Raw genomic sequence first — 15,322 nt, 5'->3', positions numbered from 1 at the left:
CTGCCAGCATCCAGGAACACTCAAAACTCCAGGTCGTCGTCCGTGGGAGGCGGCGCGGGCTTAGCCTTCTTCTTGGGCGGCGACTCCCCCTTCTCCGCATCACGCTCCCGCTTCCCGCTCTTCCGCCGCGTGGGCGACGCCGCGCGTCCCTGGAAGTCCTTCGTGACCGCCATGAATGTGTTCGGCGTTGGTGTCGTTCCCAAGCTGAGCAGCCGCGCGCCCGCGCTGTGTACGCGCGACAGGGGGCGCGTCTTTCGCGGGGGCGTCGACGGCGCAGGAAAAACCGGCGGGGTCGGCGAGCGCGGTGGCGACTGGAGCGGGTCCTCGCTGGGCCCGCCACCGAGCGCCTTCAGGAGCGTGTTGTATCCTGCCTGGATGATTCCGAAGAACCTGCGGCACGCGAGCAGCTGTCAGCGAATCGCCGCGAGCAGAGAACCAGAGACCGTAAACCGCACCTGTCGTCGCGGGTGTACACGCGCAGGAGGACCTCGCCGAAGACCTCCGGCATGAGGAGCGAGATGTCCTCCTTCTTCGCCTTCTCACACGCTGTCAAAGCTGCGCGTCAGCGGTGCGCGGACCGCACGCAGTGCGGCGGGATCACGCACTGTTCGGGTGTTGTTTCGAGTAGAACTTGACCGACTCGAGCGGGTTCTTGTCGCCCATGCCGTAGTGCATCTTGGTTATGTCGACGATCACGTCGCCAGGCTCGAGCTCCGCGAGCAGTGCGGGGTCTGCGCCGCCGTCCGGGTCCCCCTTTGCTGCGTCGACGATTGCCTCGGGCGTGAAATACGACTGGCACATGGCCTGCTCCGCCCACGGGAAGACCTTGTAGTCGACGCAGCGGTACAGGTCGCGCCGGTGCACGCGGTGAAATATGGCCCGGGCCTCCTCGAGCTCCTGTGCAGCGACATGAGTGCGGCGAGCGGTGGGGCACAGGAAGACGTACAGGCTGCTCAGTAGCCTCAATGCGGGTCATGATGTCGTCCGTTAGGTAGAGAAACCTCCGCGCGTTGCTGATGTCTTTCGCAAAGTGCATATGCTTGTCCGCAGATAGAAGCGCATCGACGATCATGTACTCGATCGCCTTTGCTGATAAATATTCAGGACTCGAGGTCAGCACTAGGAGCATGAAACACACCGGTTTTGTGGTTGTAGATGCGCTTGTGGAGGCTGAAGCGCGTGTAGCATAGCTCGTAAATCTGGTTCGCGTCCTTGATGTCGTAGCATATCTCGTTCTCGATCACGCGTGCGGAGTGGATCAGTCTGCAGGGTGGGCCATCAATGTCATTCGGATGCATAGGTGGGCAGCCGGACTGGCCTCGTTAGCGACAGATTGACGTTCTGGTCAATGGCGTGAGTGTCCCGCGCAATGTAATCGAATCTATAACAGTGAGCAACAGGCCAACGTTTTGTTCTGCGCACTCACTTGTCCACGTCCAGGCCATTCCGCTTGTTCGCCACAATGTCAAACAAGAATGGCTTCTCCGTGTCTCTGTCAGTCCATCAGTAAGGGCCGATCGACAACAGTGACAGCACTCACTTGCACTTTGTCCTATCGCCCGCAATGAGCGCCTTGACGAAAGCGACGTCGTCCTCAGGCAGCTCAAGATCGTTCTCCCTGACCAGGGTGTCGAACATCATGTCCGACGCGTCCTCGTGTTTCCACTTATTTCCTGGCCTACAAGCGCAGCGCAAGTCAACACCACATCACACCTCCGTCCCCACCGACAGCAGACCTACTCACAGAGCACGAGGAATGAACTGCCCGTCCCACACATGGCTCCAGGGCCCATGCCCGAGGTCGTGGCACAAGCCCGCGATGGTGACGCACTTGATATCGCGCAGCGTTATGCCCAGTTCGCGCTGCGACTGCTGGAGGTGCTCGGCCATGAGGTTTGAGAGGAATGCGACACCTGTCGACGTATGTGCGGATTAGCAAATGTGCAGTCGCGTATGTGCATGTATGCGCGTAAGCCTGTCCGCCGGAAGCCTGATTCGTACAACGGAGCTGATCCAGCGCATTTATCCTAAGTTATTAAATACTTCCAGCGCTCAGACATCAAGATCAGCGCTAGGAGGAAACAGCGAACCATGAGTCATCTAAAGAGCTACCGTATACAAGGTGTATATGGGAGACCCTCGAGGGTGCTCCTGGCAGCCGCCCGTTCTGTGCAGCAAGAGAGCAAGAGGGCGACAGTTTGTCCGGCTGCTGCGATGACTGGCATGTCAAGATAGCCTCGAAGGAGAACACACCCTGTACCTGCGCATGTCTAGAAATACCATTCTCCTCTAGACAGCGTCTCATACAACGCAGGCCCCTTCGAGCGACTAGCCAGCGACCGGACAGTGATCATTCAGTCGCGATAACTCTCAAGCACACCAGGCAAGCCAACCGCGCAACGTTCGTGTGTGGAATGTCCGGAAATGCGATGATGATGAAACCCAGTCACGAGCTGTCTTGGATGGCCAAAATGACTGCCGCTTGGAATCGTTACGACTGCAACTGGTAAAACGCACAACAGCCTGGGCATCGCCCGGCACACCCGCTGCACCTTCTCCCGTGACGCCGTAAAGGACGATGCAGACGAGTCGCGGGGAGGATGGGGGACGGCCCGGACGCGGACTTGACAGGTGCACCACTCCCGAACGCGACGTTCCGGCACACACAAAAGCACCGGAGGTAAAGGACGGACGTACCGAGGCTGTGCTCGAAGCGGTTGTGCGACGCCCCGGGCCAGACATAGTAGGACGTCCCCAGCTGCTTGATATGCCGCAACCGCTGGAATTGCGGCCTGTGATGCGCCAACTGAGCACTGAGTCTCGGACCGCCTCGCACAAGACGATACAGCAACGTACGTGTCGATGATCGCGCATACCTCAGGCCCGAACGGCACTAAGTTCAGAAACAGGTCAACTACCCCCTCGCAGGAGACAAAGGGCGTCATGGCCGGCACGCACTGTAGTCATGCACCGAGTCCTTGAACCGCCGTATGGTGCTCAGCGGCCGCACGCTGCCCAGATGGCCGCTGGGCTCCGCCTTGTCGTCGTCGCTGTCCATGAGCCGCATGGTTGTCGCGCGTGAGGGCCGGACTTAAAAGCAGAAAGGAACGAGGCGGCTGCGCAGAAGCACGGTGTCTTGGTTTGAGGGCCAGAGCGTACGGAATGGCGCAGAACAAAGAGGGCTAGCCCGCGACGGTGGCCCATTTGGCGAGCGACGCTAGACAGTCGCGCGCCTCGGACGCGTTGACCGAGAGGCGCGTCGATCTGATCGTCTCGTGAATATGACATTCCGTGTGCTCTTGTGGGCGCACAGATTACGCACTCAGATTGGGAATACACACTACTCGATCCATATATTACTCTACTTATATCCAGACCAGACATATTAATTCAGGCTTCTCCAGCTTCCTCTGATGAAAGCCCGTTGCTCATCTCCGACCCTAATTGAATATTAGCGCTGCCGTGATTAAAGAGCACGTCATACCGACCCTACTTACCAGACTTCTCAACAGGCGGAACAAACTGGCGCAGATTGTCTGAGGGTACAGAAACGATCAATCTGGTAGCCGAAGCGGGCGCGAGACACTCACTAGGGTCGAACCCAGGAGGCGGAGGCCCTAAAGAGCCCATGATCGGACCCCTGACGGCGGGAGATCGCGGCCGAGGCAACAACGACGACGACGATGGCTGCGACGGCGCAGCACCTCCCATCTGCGCCATCTGCGGGGCCATCACCACCGTCATCTCTCCTGCCAACGGTCTGTCCGCACGCCCTCCCCCTCGTCCCTTGCCCTTGCCCTTGCTCTGGCCCTGATCCGTGCGCATCGTCCCGCCCTCCACCTGCCGCAGAAACACCGTCCACACCGCGCGCCTATCCGCGCCCATGCGCTCGTACGTCTCCCGCAGCTCCCGCCCGGCGCGCCGCCACACCCCGCGGTGCCGGCACACCGTCGACTTGACGTACCGGCACCCGAACGCGCGCTCAAACGCCGCGCGCTGCGTCACGCCCGGCTCCGACGTCAGCACCGCGTCCATCGTCCGGAAGCCCGCCGCGAGCTCGCACACCGTGTAGTCATTCGGCCAGCGCTTGGCCAGCGGCGGGGGCGACGCGTGCGCGATGGGGAGAGGCAGTGCGGCGCCGGCGGGCGGCATGAAGTGATGGAAGAGGTCGCGCGGGACTGAGCTCCGCTTGGAGATGCCCGCGCGGGTCGATGCCGACGAGGCTGATGACGAGGAGGAGGAACCAGCGGACTCGGATTCAGGCGTCGGTGTCGGCAAGGGAGGCGCAGGCTCCGTGCGGGGCTGCTTCGGCGGCGGCGGCGCTGGACCTGCGTCCGAGGGCGCGACTCGCTTGCCGACGCCGCCGGACAGAGGGGGGAGCTGCTGCAGGGCGATCTCGTCATGCAAGTCTGGGCACTCGGCGTCGGCCATGCCTTGCAGGAGGCTCATACGCGTGCGGAAGAGCAGGCGCTGCTCGCTCTGCACGACGCACACGGCGGAGACGGTCTGCTGCTCCCAGGTGCGCGCGCGGGGATTGTATGCGTCCACGTAGGATGTCGGGGAGAGCGCGAGGTCCGCCACGAGCTGGGGGAACTGCGAGAGCTGGAGGAGCGGGAACGTCGGGACCTCTTCGTGGAGGCGGATGGGCGCGGAGTGCGGCTGGGCGGATTGAGCGACGGCAGGTGGGCAGGTGCACGTTGTACTCACTTTGTACCAGAAGACGATGGTGACGGAGCGTTTGAGCGACTCCTCCATGCGAGTACGCGCATCTGCGGGCGATGTCGGCAGCGGCAAAGTGGGGACGTGGGCTGCCCCGCCGTCCATGCCGGCTACAGCTCGCAGAGGCCATGGCGGTCAGCGCACAGCTGGTGAACAGGATGAGAGGCGCTCACGGAAATGGAGGATGGGGGTCTCTGCTTGGAATCGTCGGTCGTCGCGATGCCTCGATCCAGTCATCCCCGGCCACCACGGCGACCGCCCGGCCAAATCCGAGTCCCATCTAATCTTACTCCCACTCGAAACGCCCTCATCCGCGCGCATATGCACCGCATATATCCCGTCGTATGAGTGCGCGCACACCGCCCATCCAGGGCATGACGAAAAGCACCGGCGTGCGTCAGGCCCTGACAGGAAAGAGCATGGAGCGCGCTGCGAAAGGGCTCGGCTGCATAAGCCTCTTATATACGAGCTTCACGGATCGACGTGAAGCTCATCCGAGTACGTTAGAACGAAAGGGGCACCCTATTCGATCGACACGGCACCCATCCATATCGGGCTCAACGAGCTCCATATTTGGAAAGAGCCCGACACCGCATGTCAGTCGTTCGTTCATCTTACATGGGGAGAACATCCGCAGGCTCATCTGTCCGACTTGTATACGTACACTTAGCACGAAGAATTCCCGTGTTGACATTCAGCATATCAAAGCAAGCCGCAAGCGTACTCCAGAGAGCACCAATGCATCGCCACCCCAAATTACATGGGACAACGACACTCCATGTGCGTCGACACTCTTCACAACTCCCATCCTGCAGAATTTTACATTGCATGTGGTGGAAATAAAGCGCATCAAGAGAAATGTTTCCACAATGCCGGTTGCGACTGTCATGCAGTGGGCCTCATCTCCCAACGAACGTATTCGGGGCATGCAGAACACGCGCGAATGACTCCATTCACAGTCAATCGACTGTCAACGCATATTGATCTGAACGCGAGTTTATTAAAACGGCGTTACTCTAAGCACAACTAGGGATACACACTTCGGACTAAGTCAGCGAGCGAAACAGATAGCAATGTGATACAACGACAGATGCGGGAGATGAGCTAGGCCATAGCGTCCCAGGGACTATACAGACAGCGAAAATAGCAAGGTGGGTGGTCGCGATAGATACCAGTAAGTTACCGCGTAAGGACTGGACGGCGGGCTCTGGGCCCATTCGATGGTGTGTTGAGATACGGACAACGCAAGGAGCGAGGCAGCATCATGGCTTGCGTTCCTCAGAGCGCGAGGTAGACCACGCTCACGGCGCATCCGATAAGCAGCGCTGCCCCGCCACGTCCGGGAGACGTGATGACGGCGCCATTGCTCTGGTTGGCCGACAGGCCTTCCGGCGCACCCCCAGTCTGGAAACAGCCACAGGCAAGTCAGGATCATTCTAGGACAGGTGAGACATCGTGCTCACAGAACTCGATGGCTGTGGAGCAAGAACACTCGTGTCCGAGGTGATATCCGAAGGTATCACGTCTGACATGCCTGTGTCTCCCACCGCAGGCATGGTTTCGACAGGGCTATACGCAGATGACAGGGAGGTTATGCCTGCGGACAAGACCTCTGGCAAGGTGGCGGTCGGTGCCAGCGAGAGGGACGGTACGGTGGGCGACGCAGGCAAGACGGTAGGCAATGCATCCAGCGAGCTGGGCGGCTCCTCCACCATGACGAAGTGCATCGGCCACCAGGGGGCGGCGGAAGCTAGTACGCAACCATGTCAGATCAGATCTTCAATATCAAACGACGACAATCCGGGGACTCACCGCAACGCACCAAGGCAGCTAGGATGGCAGCTGCAGAGAGCGCGGGGAGGAACGCGTTGCGGAAAAGGAGCATGTTTGCAGTGTAAGGAACGAAGGTCAAAGCGCGATATGTACAGGACGCGGGTATGACGAATGGCTAGACGGCTGGTGTCTAAAGAACGAACGGCACGCAGCCTGGTATAAGGTAGGCAAGCGCAAGAGGGACTGTGGTGCGGTGCACGGGCTGTCTCGACGGGAACCGCGCGCAGCATCTTATACTGCTCGCTGTGCATTTCAGTCTACGAGAACATACCTCGCACACCTTGTATTCAGGGGCCCGAGAAGACACTTCGTCCTGCAGCCTGGGATATCGATGGGGCGATGAGCCAGCCTCTGCCGCTGGGCGGCGAGAGGACACTAACGCACGCCCATAAGCGGTCTGCCACTGCATCTGGGGTTAACGTAAAGGCTATCTTGGACCTGCCTTGTCGGGACGCACCGTTGTACTTGATGGTGCTCGCGGAGTGCAGAAAGTATATTTCTGCTCGGAGAAGCGCGGTGTGGGGAACTTGCCTTTTCTGGCGACAAAGTCAAATCAGATCGTGCTCTATTTTGAATACTCCTTGTGCGTGTATCTCAGACACTCGTTCATTTTCTGCGTTCAATATGACAAACATGTGAGCCGATCCTCACATCTCTGCTCGCTCGATGTGTTGCGTGCCGTATCAACTGTGCTCTAACCAGATACACACCCGTTCCTACAGTGTCTGTGATGTCTTCAGATGATCAAATCCTGCCATGTACCCGACACGCCGAACAGGATACCTCAAGGCCGTCATCTGGCCGCCAAGATACTTGTCTTGTAACGCCGAATGCGACAGTGAGCTCGAAGTCTTCTCGACAACGTATTGTTGTATCTGGGGGCAGTCGATCATGTCAACCACTATACCACGAACTGCGGTGCGCCCTACCTCCTCAGGCAGCAGTTTGTATTCGTCCGACTGCATCGTTTCTGCGTTGCCCACCTCATATCTTCCAGTGTACCATACAGCGCCGAAAGACAGAGGCTGGCAGAAGAGTTCGATCGTGCGCTTTCTGGGAGCGTGCGGAAGCGGGTCGTCCTTGTACGGTACCTGGACGCTGACTGAAAGCGTGTGCTCCGGTGCGATGAAATAGCCTGTTTCTGGGCACTGATGCCACATGAACCTGTCCCTGCGAACGAAATGCATATCGATGCATCCGCTATGTATGATGCGTCAGGTCTCCGAATGATCTTGCGCTACAGGACAGCGACTCACGCGAGCTGCATGGCACGAGGAGCAGGAGGTCATCAGATGCATTCCCACAGGCGCTGCATTCTCGAGCACATATCGATGCTTACCCGACGGAGGCCAATGATGGTATGAGCCTCAAAAGGCCGGAATAGATCCTTGAAGCAGTCAAAACGCGGGACTCCGCGTTGTAGGTGTGTGAGGAAGACCTGCGTCCCTCCACATAGTCAGATAATATCTCATATGCACCGGCCTCTCCACACTGACGTCTGATGCTGATTCCGCCTGTGATTCTGTGGCCCTCGGCGTCGTTACAGTCATAGCCTATGGACAGCCAGCCTTATCAGTCTGAATCGGGAGGAGTCCTATCCTTAACAATACCTTGTATTTTGCCAATTCGGACGACAGATCGGTCATGCATTCCTTGAGCACGACCTCACCCTCTGCCAGAATGAGGTCCTGTCCACATGCAAGGTTGGCCAATTGAAAGACATGCAAAGATAGACAGACCACGCACCGCAACGTTCGCTCGTTGTTCGCACAACTCGTCATCCATCATTTGCATCTTGTGTATGTACTGGCGAGAACGACGGGCATCCTCCCGTGCGTCTGCGGTTTCCTCACGCAGGGAATCAGACTCTGACTGACAACAGAGACAATTCATGATAGTCGACTCCCGAGTGATATGGGAACACATACCCTCGCGCGAGCGAGGTCTTCCCGTAGCTCAGCTCGTTCAGCCTTGCTTCATAGGTAAGTGACCTGATTCTAGTGGTCGCTGCATGCGCGTACCTTCAGCTGCTGATTCTCGGCGTGAATATCCGCAACAGGCTGCAGCTACATGCGCAGAACACACAGCGTTCCTGTCAGTCTGTTCAACAAACCGTGTGATGTGAATGTACCTTCGCCACTAGATCGTGTAGTTGCTGTCCCAGCTGTTGGCTGGCGAGGCCATCCCGGTCGCGGAGCTCGGATTTGAAGCGTTCGTTCTCCGCCTGTCAATTGGTGCATAGTGACAATCTTTGTTCAGCATGCGGAGAGTGAACTTCACCTCCAGAGACCTGCACCTTGCCTCCGATGTATCATGTGTTTGACTCAACATGCTTGTGCGCTCCTGTTGTCGGATACGAATTCAATACAGACTACACTTCAACTTGATTAAACCCACGGTCAGCTGCTGTATGGTGAAGTCTGTCGACAACTGCTGGACTCGAGTAGATCCTCGAGTAGATCTCAATTCGTTCTCGACTTCTTGCTTCTCCATCTAAGCGTGGAATGGATACCATCTCGCTGGTTGGATTTCGATCGTGACGTACCAATAACTTTGCAACGGCAACGCGGCTCTCTTCGAGATTCTCCCGCAGCTTGTTCACAAGCAGCTATACCATCTCAACCTTAGCCCGTGTGCAACGTGACCGCCGGGGATTGCCTACCTGCGACACATCTAGCTGGTTCTTCGTTGTTTGCAATTCTTGAGCCATCGTATGCTGCAGGCCTCACAGTGAGCCTTGCAGAAGCAAACAAAGACCTTGAATATATTATTACCTCGTGTAAGCTTTTCATGTCGTGTATTGCCGCCATCATTTCAGCCTTCGCTGCTCGACACTCATCCCGACTCGAGTATTCGCTTTCTCTCTGACATTTTGGTACATCGCCAAATACGAGTCTGTGATACAAACTTCTCACCTCATAGTTGCTGATCTTGGCCCGGAGCTGGGCGATCTCTATTGCTTGTTGTGCAAGAGGGTCTTGTGCACGAACAGATGCAGACAACGTCTCATCGTAGGTGCTTGTCTCGTTGACATGCAAATGCATATTGATCAGCTTGCGGAATTGTGGATGCAACTGCTTTCAGCTGGACTACCGCCTTGGAGACGCTGGATACGGGCTAGCGACTCGAAGGTGGGAGGGAAAGCGGGGGCTGCATAGAGCTCTCCTGGACGAGCCCCTTTATCAGTCGACAGCGTGGGCATAGCCGCGCACACTGGTCATGGGTCTGTGAGACGCCAAAGCGCGAGGCAAACCAGAAGGATCAACGGCCTCTTCAATGTAGACATTCGTATCACCCAGGCTCCACTTAGCAGGTAGTGGCTGGAGGCCTCTCAAGCCGTCTTACCTAAACTATTAGGAGGTTGTAAGAACGCCTTGGATTGTGTTACTATTGAAACAGAACACCCTCCGAGTCCCAAAGCATCTGCTCATACCGCGATCCCGTCGATGACGTCGGACATCCTACCGCGAGGCGCAGAGCAAGGCACTGGTTGAAACATGCAAGAGTGGTTATGTAGTCTGTCTCATGTCAGATGCAGAAATGCACCATGAAATCAATGCTGGAGTTCCGGAATAGAGCATGGATCGTTTGAACAAAGATCTTTGGGCGAGAATGCTGGTACGAGTTTATGTCGCAGGCGCTCTCCACGACAGGCTCCAGGAAATGTCGGATGGCCGAGCACGGCATGTTCAGCACTCGCTGCGTTAGCGGCGAATCAGTAGTGGGGGAGCGTCTTGTGTTGTGTTGTAAATGCCAGTGGTCCGCGGAACGTGAAATAATGATCGTGACAACGCCAAAGAGGGACCTGTATTGTGTCACACCGTGTGACGTTCTGTAGCTTCAACTTGAACTCCACTCAGGTTGCGCCACCTTAAGTACACGAGTCCCCTGATCTTGAGCGAGTCTCTTACTCCGGACAATAGAACTTACATACTGACTTATTCCTACTCACATAAGTAGCCATGCGCGCGAACACGGGTGAACCGGAGGCTAGTTTAATGCCATCACCAGCCACCGTGGTCAATGAACTGCTCGCCCAGCAGGCAGCAGAGATTGCCACGCTCCGCGCCAAACTCGAGACCATCTCGAGCGTGAGCGCCCGCAGAGCCTGCTGCGGTGCAAGGCTCTGCATAATGTACGCAGGATCAACCCGGGTTGCCTCAGTCAGGCCGAACTTGAACCGGGGCGACTGCTCCCTGAGGACGAGCCGGCGAGGCTTGCTGGCCATCCGCTGGATCATGCCGAGCCCTCGGCGGTCGTACCCATATAGCTCGAGCTCGTCCACCCCCTCGAGCCGCTCCAGCGGGTACGGTTCCGTGTAGATCCAGGCCTCCGCAGAGCGCTGATAGATAGATCGAAGGATATGGGCATGTTCGAAAAATTGAGCCAGTTTGGGGGCAAGCTCAGTGATCGCATTTGGATTAGAGATGTTCACTTTGAGCTCTCGAAGCCAGTATGCGCGATGAGGCCTGTCGGCGAGCCTAAAATCTACGTTTACGTGGGTCCGCTGGGGCTCCCTCAACTCAAGTGTGGCGAGCACCTTGCGCCTCGCTGCTGGATGGAACTGTCTCGTAGTAGCGGCAAGCGAGCGCGCATCACTGGCGGTGAGATAGGAGACTACAAAGGCTAGAGTATCTTCATCTAGAATGGCCATCGATCTGCAGGAAACATTAGTATGATGCAGGGAGTGATGGTCTGCCACGTACAAACGGGATTACTTCTTGAGGAGAGCCTAAATCACGATCCCAAGACAAAAGATGAGAATCAGAGCTTAAGCCATACAGTAAGGCTAACCTACAGTAGGAGCAAGAGCCAAGAACCAGTCGCAACATGTGATATTCAATCAGGACTGAGAAGCGTGGATGAGCTTCGGGCACCGCCTATTCAAGATCCAGGATCTACATATGAATGCATCAAAGTTGGATGACTCACTGACAATACTCTGCGTCGGCGGCCTGCCCTACAAGTTGTGTGAGACCGTAGACTGACTCCTCGCAGCTATTCTGGCCGATTTGGGCGGATTATGTCACGGCTGCCTTTCACGACGAACTCCAGAAAATGTTGAATGACCGAGTACAACGTGCTTGGTACTCGTGTATGCCCGCTGCGTTATCAGCGAGTCAGTGGTCGGAGGACATCCTGTGTTGTATTGTCAATGGTTCGCAAAACATGAAATAATAAACGTGACAACGAGCCAACTTAGTCACAGTGGCCGAGATGTCGCGGCTTACGTGCATGCGCTCAGCCCAGGCTCAGTGCAATTCTCTTGGCAATAAGAGAGCATTGGGTCGTTGCACGATATGTCACAGAGATCAGAATGCGACTGGGACGAGCAGTAGCGGCAGACGGGCCCAGTATGACCGCTGTAAATTTGCCACAAAGCTCATGTATTTGCAGCATCAAGTAACGGTGCTTCAAGGTCTGATCCTATACTGCGATGGTTTGGATTTCCAACAAGCAGATCTGCACCATATTCTGAACAACGAGTGAGCACAGGCAGGTCTTATGGTTTTGTCTAGCACACCTGTCGATTGTGTTTCCCTAGACTCTTGATACGCCACTTCCAAATCTTGCATGACCTTTTGTTGTGTAGTGTCCATCTCGGAAGCCGAATTGCATGTCGCATATTGCAGGAAGAACGACCTGTACAGTCTCAATTGCCTGTCTGCACAAGCATTATGACACCAAAGGACATACTCATTAATGGCCCAGAATGATGAGCCCCAGCCAAACTTGCTGAGGAGTTTATCTGCGTATGCGGAGAAGCCAGTAATGTAGAACGCAGCAGCAAGGGCTTCGACGCAGTTCAACTTCCATGGCTTCCCATAATTGACGGGATTTGCAGCAACAAGATATGGCACTAGCGGTATGAGGAATCTGAGTGAAAACGGCGGCACTGATAAAATAATGGTGCTCACGTAGACGTTCGTGCGGGCTGGCAATCTTGCCAAAGGGCACGTCATCCAGCCTGGCCCAGGAGCACTCCACCACCGCGACGCCGTTCTGCAAGATGATATCTCGGTCTGCAGGACTAATGATCTGAGTGCCCTTGGGGCTGAACACGGTCCGATGAGCTCGCAGCCGCGAGCATTGCAAAGCAGACTCACGAAACGACGATACCCCGGAAGCGCTGCCCCACCTTCAGTTCCTTCATCAGTCCCAGACGCGAGAGCCGTTTCCCCGAGCACCGGCGCGGGTCGCAGTGGTCGAAATCCTGTTGGGCGGCGTTCAAGACTGTTGGGAGAAGGGCTGCGGAGAACCCACCCACATAGCGACGGGCACACTGATCTCTACCTCTGAGAGGGCATGAGCGGTGGTAGCGTTCAAAGGAGCGGTCAACGCACCTGCATCTTCGTCCGCATCGCTGCCGGAAGCGTCCTCCTCGCCGTCCTCGTCCACAGCGCTCTCCGGCCGCCTTTCGTCTACATACCCATCTGCCGTGGATGATCCTCTGTGCTGCCGCGAGCCCCTGGCTGAGCGGGCGGCCCCTCGAGCACGTCTGCTGCCCCTGGAACCGCGGGAGGATGGGCCGGCAGTGTTCTTGCCCATGGTGTGCAGAGCAGACGCGTGGGAACCACGGCGGGTCGATTACGGGCGCCACTCGAGAGCGCGGCTCGCATTCGACGACTATGTTCCCGACGCTCGCTCGACTCTCCAAGGCGTCCCGCAGGCCCCTGACCCCGAAGAGAGGGAACAAGGACTTTTACAAGGGTATGCGTGCTCCGCATTTTCACGTACCACGCTCACCACCGGCAATTTGACGTCTAGGGACGAGGCAGGCCTTCCTCCCTGGTGGCCACCGGACAGGCGCGCCCGGTAAACATGTGGTAGGAGGCAAGGCCAAGTATCGTCTCTTGGACGAGCAGGTCCGTGTCTTCGTGGCCCCTGCGATCGAGGACATTCGCAGTTCACCCGTGAGTTGTCTCCCCTTGCGCGCCGCAACTCCTGTGCTCACTAGCCGGGTTCGCCTAAGCTTCGACCTTACGTGAACATTGCCGTCAAACTTACAGACGGGCAGAAGAAAGAAGTGTACTCGTCGTTACTGTCCAACAGCAGCCCAGCCACACCATCACATACGTAGTCTAGCATCTATCGCTATAGCAGCATTCTCCCCGCCCACCTAGGCATTGCGATGCACTCCCGTATGTTCTCGATACCACCGACCCAACTAATGAGCCGCTCAAAGCCCAGCCCGAATCCTCCGTGAGGGGCGCTGCCGTACCGCCGCAGATCGAGGTACCAGTCGTACTGGTCCGTTTGCAAACCGTGTTTGCGCATAGCGTTCGACAGATGATCTTCCCGCTCTTCGCGAAGTGACCCGCCGACGAGTTCACCCAGGCCCGGCATGAGGAGGTCGAAGCATGCAACGGTTTTCCCATCGTCATTAAGGCGCATATAGAACGGCTTCAGCTCTGCAGGGTAGTCCGTGACGAACACAGGCCCCTTGGCCAAGTTCTCCGCGAGCCATCGCTCGTGCTCGCTCTGCAGAGGTAAACCCCACGCAGGTTCAAAGTGGAATGCACGAGTAGCCTGCTGGAACGACGCTAGCTCTTCCACTGCGTTTGCATATGTGATCCTCGGCCAATCGCGCGTTGCGATTTCAGCCTGGAGTTTCGCGGCCCGTTCTGACCATGGATTCGAGCCTTCCGACTTGTCGGCTGCATCGTCGAGGACCTGCTTGATTGCTGCTTCCACCACATTGCACACGTCGTGCACAGTCTGCGTAAATGCCCATTCGGCTTCTAGCATCCAGAATTCGGCCAGATGTCTGTTTGTCTGCGATCGTTCAGCGCGGAAACAGGGTGACAGAGTGTATACCCGTGAGATGGACGCGGCAAGTGCTTCCAAGTGCAGCTGTGATGAGACAGTGAGATACGCAGGATGTCCGAAGAACTCGGATGGTTTGGGTGCGGCATCGCCTGAGTGAACGGGGGCCAGCGTCGAGTCAGGAGCAATTCGGAAGGTCTCTCCAGCGCCCTCGCAGTCGTTGGCAGTTATGATCGGCGTGTGCACGTAGCAGAACCCATTGTTCTACAGCAGATGAGCTATGCCATGACTATAACACCTAGCGATTAAGCGCACCTCGAAGAAACCACGTATTGAATTAGACACAATGTGACGCAGCCACAGCATTGAGGCAACAGCATCGGTGCGGGGACGCAGATGGCAGTGCTCCCTGAGGTACTCCACCGTGAGCTCCTTCTTTTGGATGGGGTATTTCTTGCGGGCACCCGCAAAGCGTCAGCAGCGCACCGCAAGACAAGGCCGTGCGCACACACCTCGGGGTCGCTTCGACCCAGCACCTCCACCGAGTCCACCCGCAGCTCCTTGTCCTGGCCCTTCCCCGGGCTCGCGAGGAGCCGCCCTTCCAGCCGCACGCTCGTCCCGTTCGTGAGGCTGTCGGCGCGTGGTCACGGGCATGGTCTACCCAACATCGCGAGAGGCGCGCACCTCCTCGCCTGGCTCGCATTCGGAAAGACGGCCTGGATGCCCTTGTCGTGGCTGCCGTCGGAGACGACCGCAAACGCGACGTTCTTCTGGCGGCGGACCGACTTGACCCAGCCGTGGATCTTCACAGGGACATGGGCGTCGGGAAGCGGGGCGAACAGCAGCTGCCGAATGGTGTGGGGCAGAGCAGGGAGCCCCAAGCCTCGTCCTTTGAGCATGGCTCGAGACACTGGAGTTGGTTCGTCGTTGACGCGTCCCAGACAGTCGATCAGCAGTCGATCGTCTTTCTGCACTCCCATGCCAGCGCCCGTACGCATCTCTG

At 57.2% G+C, this 15,322-nt stretch overlaps 6 protein-coding genes across 6 annotated transcripts; 1 reads left to right on the top strand and 5 right to left on the bottom strand.

The window, feature by feature from the left end:
• Window positions 1-20: 20 nt before the first annotated feature.
• On the bottom strand, window positions 21-4,907 carry POSPLADRAFT_1066849 (hypothetical protein; the record flags this gene model as incomplete). The annotated part of the gene is made up of 15 exons (XM_024482114.1): window positions 4,893-4,907; window positions 4,708-4,829; window positions 3,591-4,659; window positions 3,498-3,536; window positions 2,959-3,090; window positions 2,857-2,893; window positions 2,698-2,792; window positions 1,745-1,913; window positions 1,541-1,678; window positions 1,427-1,492; window positions 1,139-1,263; window positions 947-1,089; window positions 606-897; window positions 456-546; window positions 21-390 (listed from the first exon to the last, which is right to left on the bottom strand). The coding sequence occupies exons 2-15, from the start codon at window positions 4,822-4,824 to the stop codon at window positions 21-23; spliced, it is 2,883 nt and encodes a 960-aa protein (XP_024337544.1). The 5' UTR covers window positions 4,825-4,829; window positions 4,893-4,907.
• An 858-nt stretch (window positions 4,908-5,765) lies between these two features.
• Window positions 5,766-6,725, bottom strand: POSPLADRAFT_1171835 (hypothetical protein). The gene is made up of 3 exons (XM_024488153.1): window positions 6,532-6,725; window positions 6,183-6,469; window positions 5,766-6,123 (listed from the first exon to the last, which is right to left on the bottom strand). The coding sequence occupies exons 1-3, from the start codon at window positions 6,602-6,604 to the stop codon at window positions 5,998-6,000; spliced, it is 486 nt and encodes a 161-aa protein (XP_024337543.1). The 5' UTR covers window positions 6,605-6,725; the 3' UTR covers window positions 5,766-5,997.
• Window positions 6,726-7,268: 543 nt separating this feature from the next.
• POSPLADRAFT_1048115 (hypothetical protein) lies at window positions 7,269-9,045 on the bottom strand (the record flags this gene model as incomplete). Its single annotated transcript, XM_024479443.1, has 8 exons — window positions 7,269-7,722; window positions 7,809-7,813; window positions 7,892-7,990; window positions 8,049-8,105; window positions 8,163-8,240; window positions 8,299-8,424; window positions 8,574-8,618; window positions 8,950-9,045. 8 exons carry the CDS (start codon window positions 9,043-9,045, stop codon window positions 7,269-7,271), a joined length of 960 nt encoding a protein of 319 aa, XP_024337542.1.
• A 2,890-nt stretch (window positions 9,046-11,935) lies between these two features.
• On the bottom strand, window positions 11,936-13,101 carry POSPLADRAFT_1048114 (hypothetical protein; the record flags this gene model as incomplete). The annotated part of the gene is made up of 7 exons (XM_024479442.1): window positions 11,936-12,027; window positions 12,077-12,195; window positions 12,250-12,412; window positions 12,471-12,607; window positions 12,660-12,766; window positions 12,817-12,848; window positions 12,897-13,101. 7 exons carry the CDS (start codon window positions 13,099-13,101, stop codon window positions 11,936-11,938), a joined length of 855 nt encoding a protein of 284 aa, XP_024337541.1.
• An 80-nt stretch (window positions 13,102-13,181) lies between these two features.
• Window positions 13,182-13,633, top strand: POSPLADRAFT_1147889 (hypothetical protein; the record flags this gene model as incomplete). Its single annotated transcript, XM_024486110.1, has 3 exons — window positions 13,182-13,263; window positions 13,321-13,466; window positions 13,526-13,633. 3 exons carry the CDS (start codon window positions 13,182-13,184, stop codon window positions 13,631-13,633), a joined length of 336 nt encoding a protein of 111 aa, XP_024337540.1.
• On the bottom strand, window positions 13,577-15,257 carry POSPLADRAFT_1171831 (hypothetical protein). The gene is made up of 4 exons (XM_024488152.1): window positions 15,004-15,257; window positions 14,832-14,949; window positions 14,635-14,772; window positions 13,577-14,583 (listed from the first exon to the last, which is right to left on the bottom strand). The coding sequence occupies exons 1-4, from the start codon at window positions 15,216-15,218 to the stop codon at window positions 13,648-13,650; spliced, it is 1,407 nt and encodes a 468-aa protein (XP_024337539.1). The 5' UTR covers window positions 15,219-15,257; the 3' UTR covers window positions 13,577-13,647.
• Between the last annotated feature and the right edge of the window lie 65 nt (window positions 15,258-15,322).

This window comes from Postia placenta (genome assembly GCF_002117355.1).
Source record: "Postia placenta MAD-698-R-SB12 unplaced genomic scaffold POSPLAscaffold_10, whole genome shotgun sequence".
Taxonomy (NCBI): Eukaryota; Fungi; Basidiomycota; class Agaricomycetes; order Polyporales; family Adustoporiaceae; genus Rhodonia; species Rhodonia placenta.
The sequence above is the reverse complement of the archived record's forward strand: the minus strand, read 5'-3'. Positions and strand labels throughout refer to the sequence as shown.

Coding starts and splice junctions, on each gene's coding strand:
- POSPLADRAFT_1171835 (XM_024488153.1), bottom strand. CDS start 6,604: ATGCTCCTTTTCCGCAACGCGTTCCTCCCCGCGCTCTCTGCAGCTGCC. Junction 6,470..6,531: donor AGCTGCCTTGGTGCGTTGCG/GTGAGTCCCCGG, acceptor GTTGCGTACTAG/CTTCCGCCGCCCCCTGGTGG. Junction 6,124..6,182: donor CTCCACAGCCATCGAGTTCT/GTGAGCACGATG, acceptor GGCTGTTTCCAG/ACTGGGGGTGCGCCGGAAGG.
- POSPLADRAFT_1171831 (XM_024488152.1), bottom strand. CDS start 15,218: ATGCTCAAAGGACGAGGCTTGGGGCTCCCTGCTCTGCCCCACACCATT. Junction 14,773..14,831: donor TGGGTCGAAGCGACCCCGAG/GTGTGTGCGCAC, acceptor GGTGCCCGCAAG/AAATACCCCATCCAAAAGAA. Junction 14,584..14,634: donor CAATACGTGGTTTCTTCGAG/GTGCGCTTAATC, acceptor CATCTGCTGTAG/AACAATGGGTTCTGCTACGT.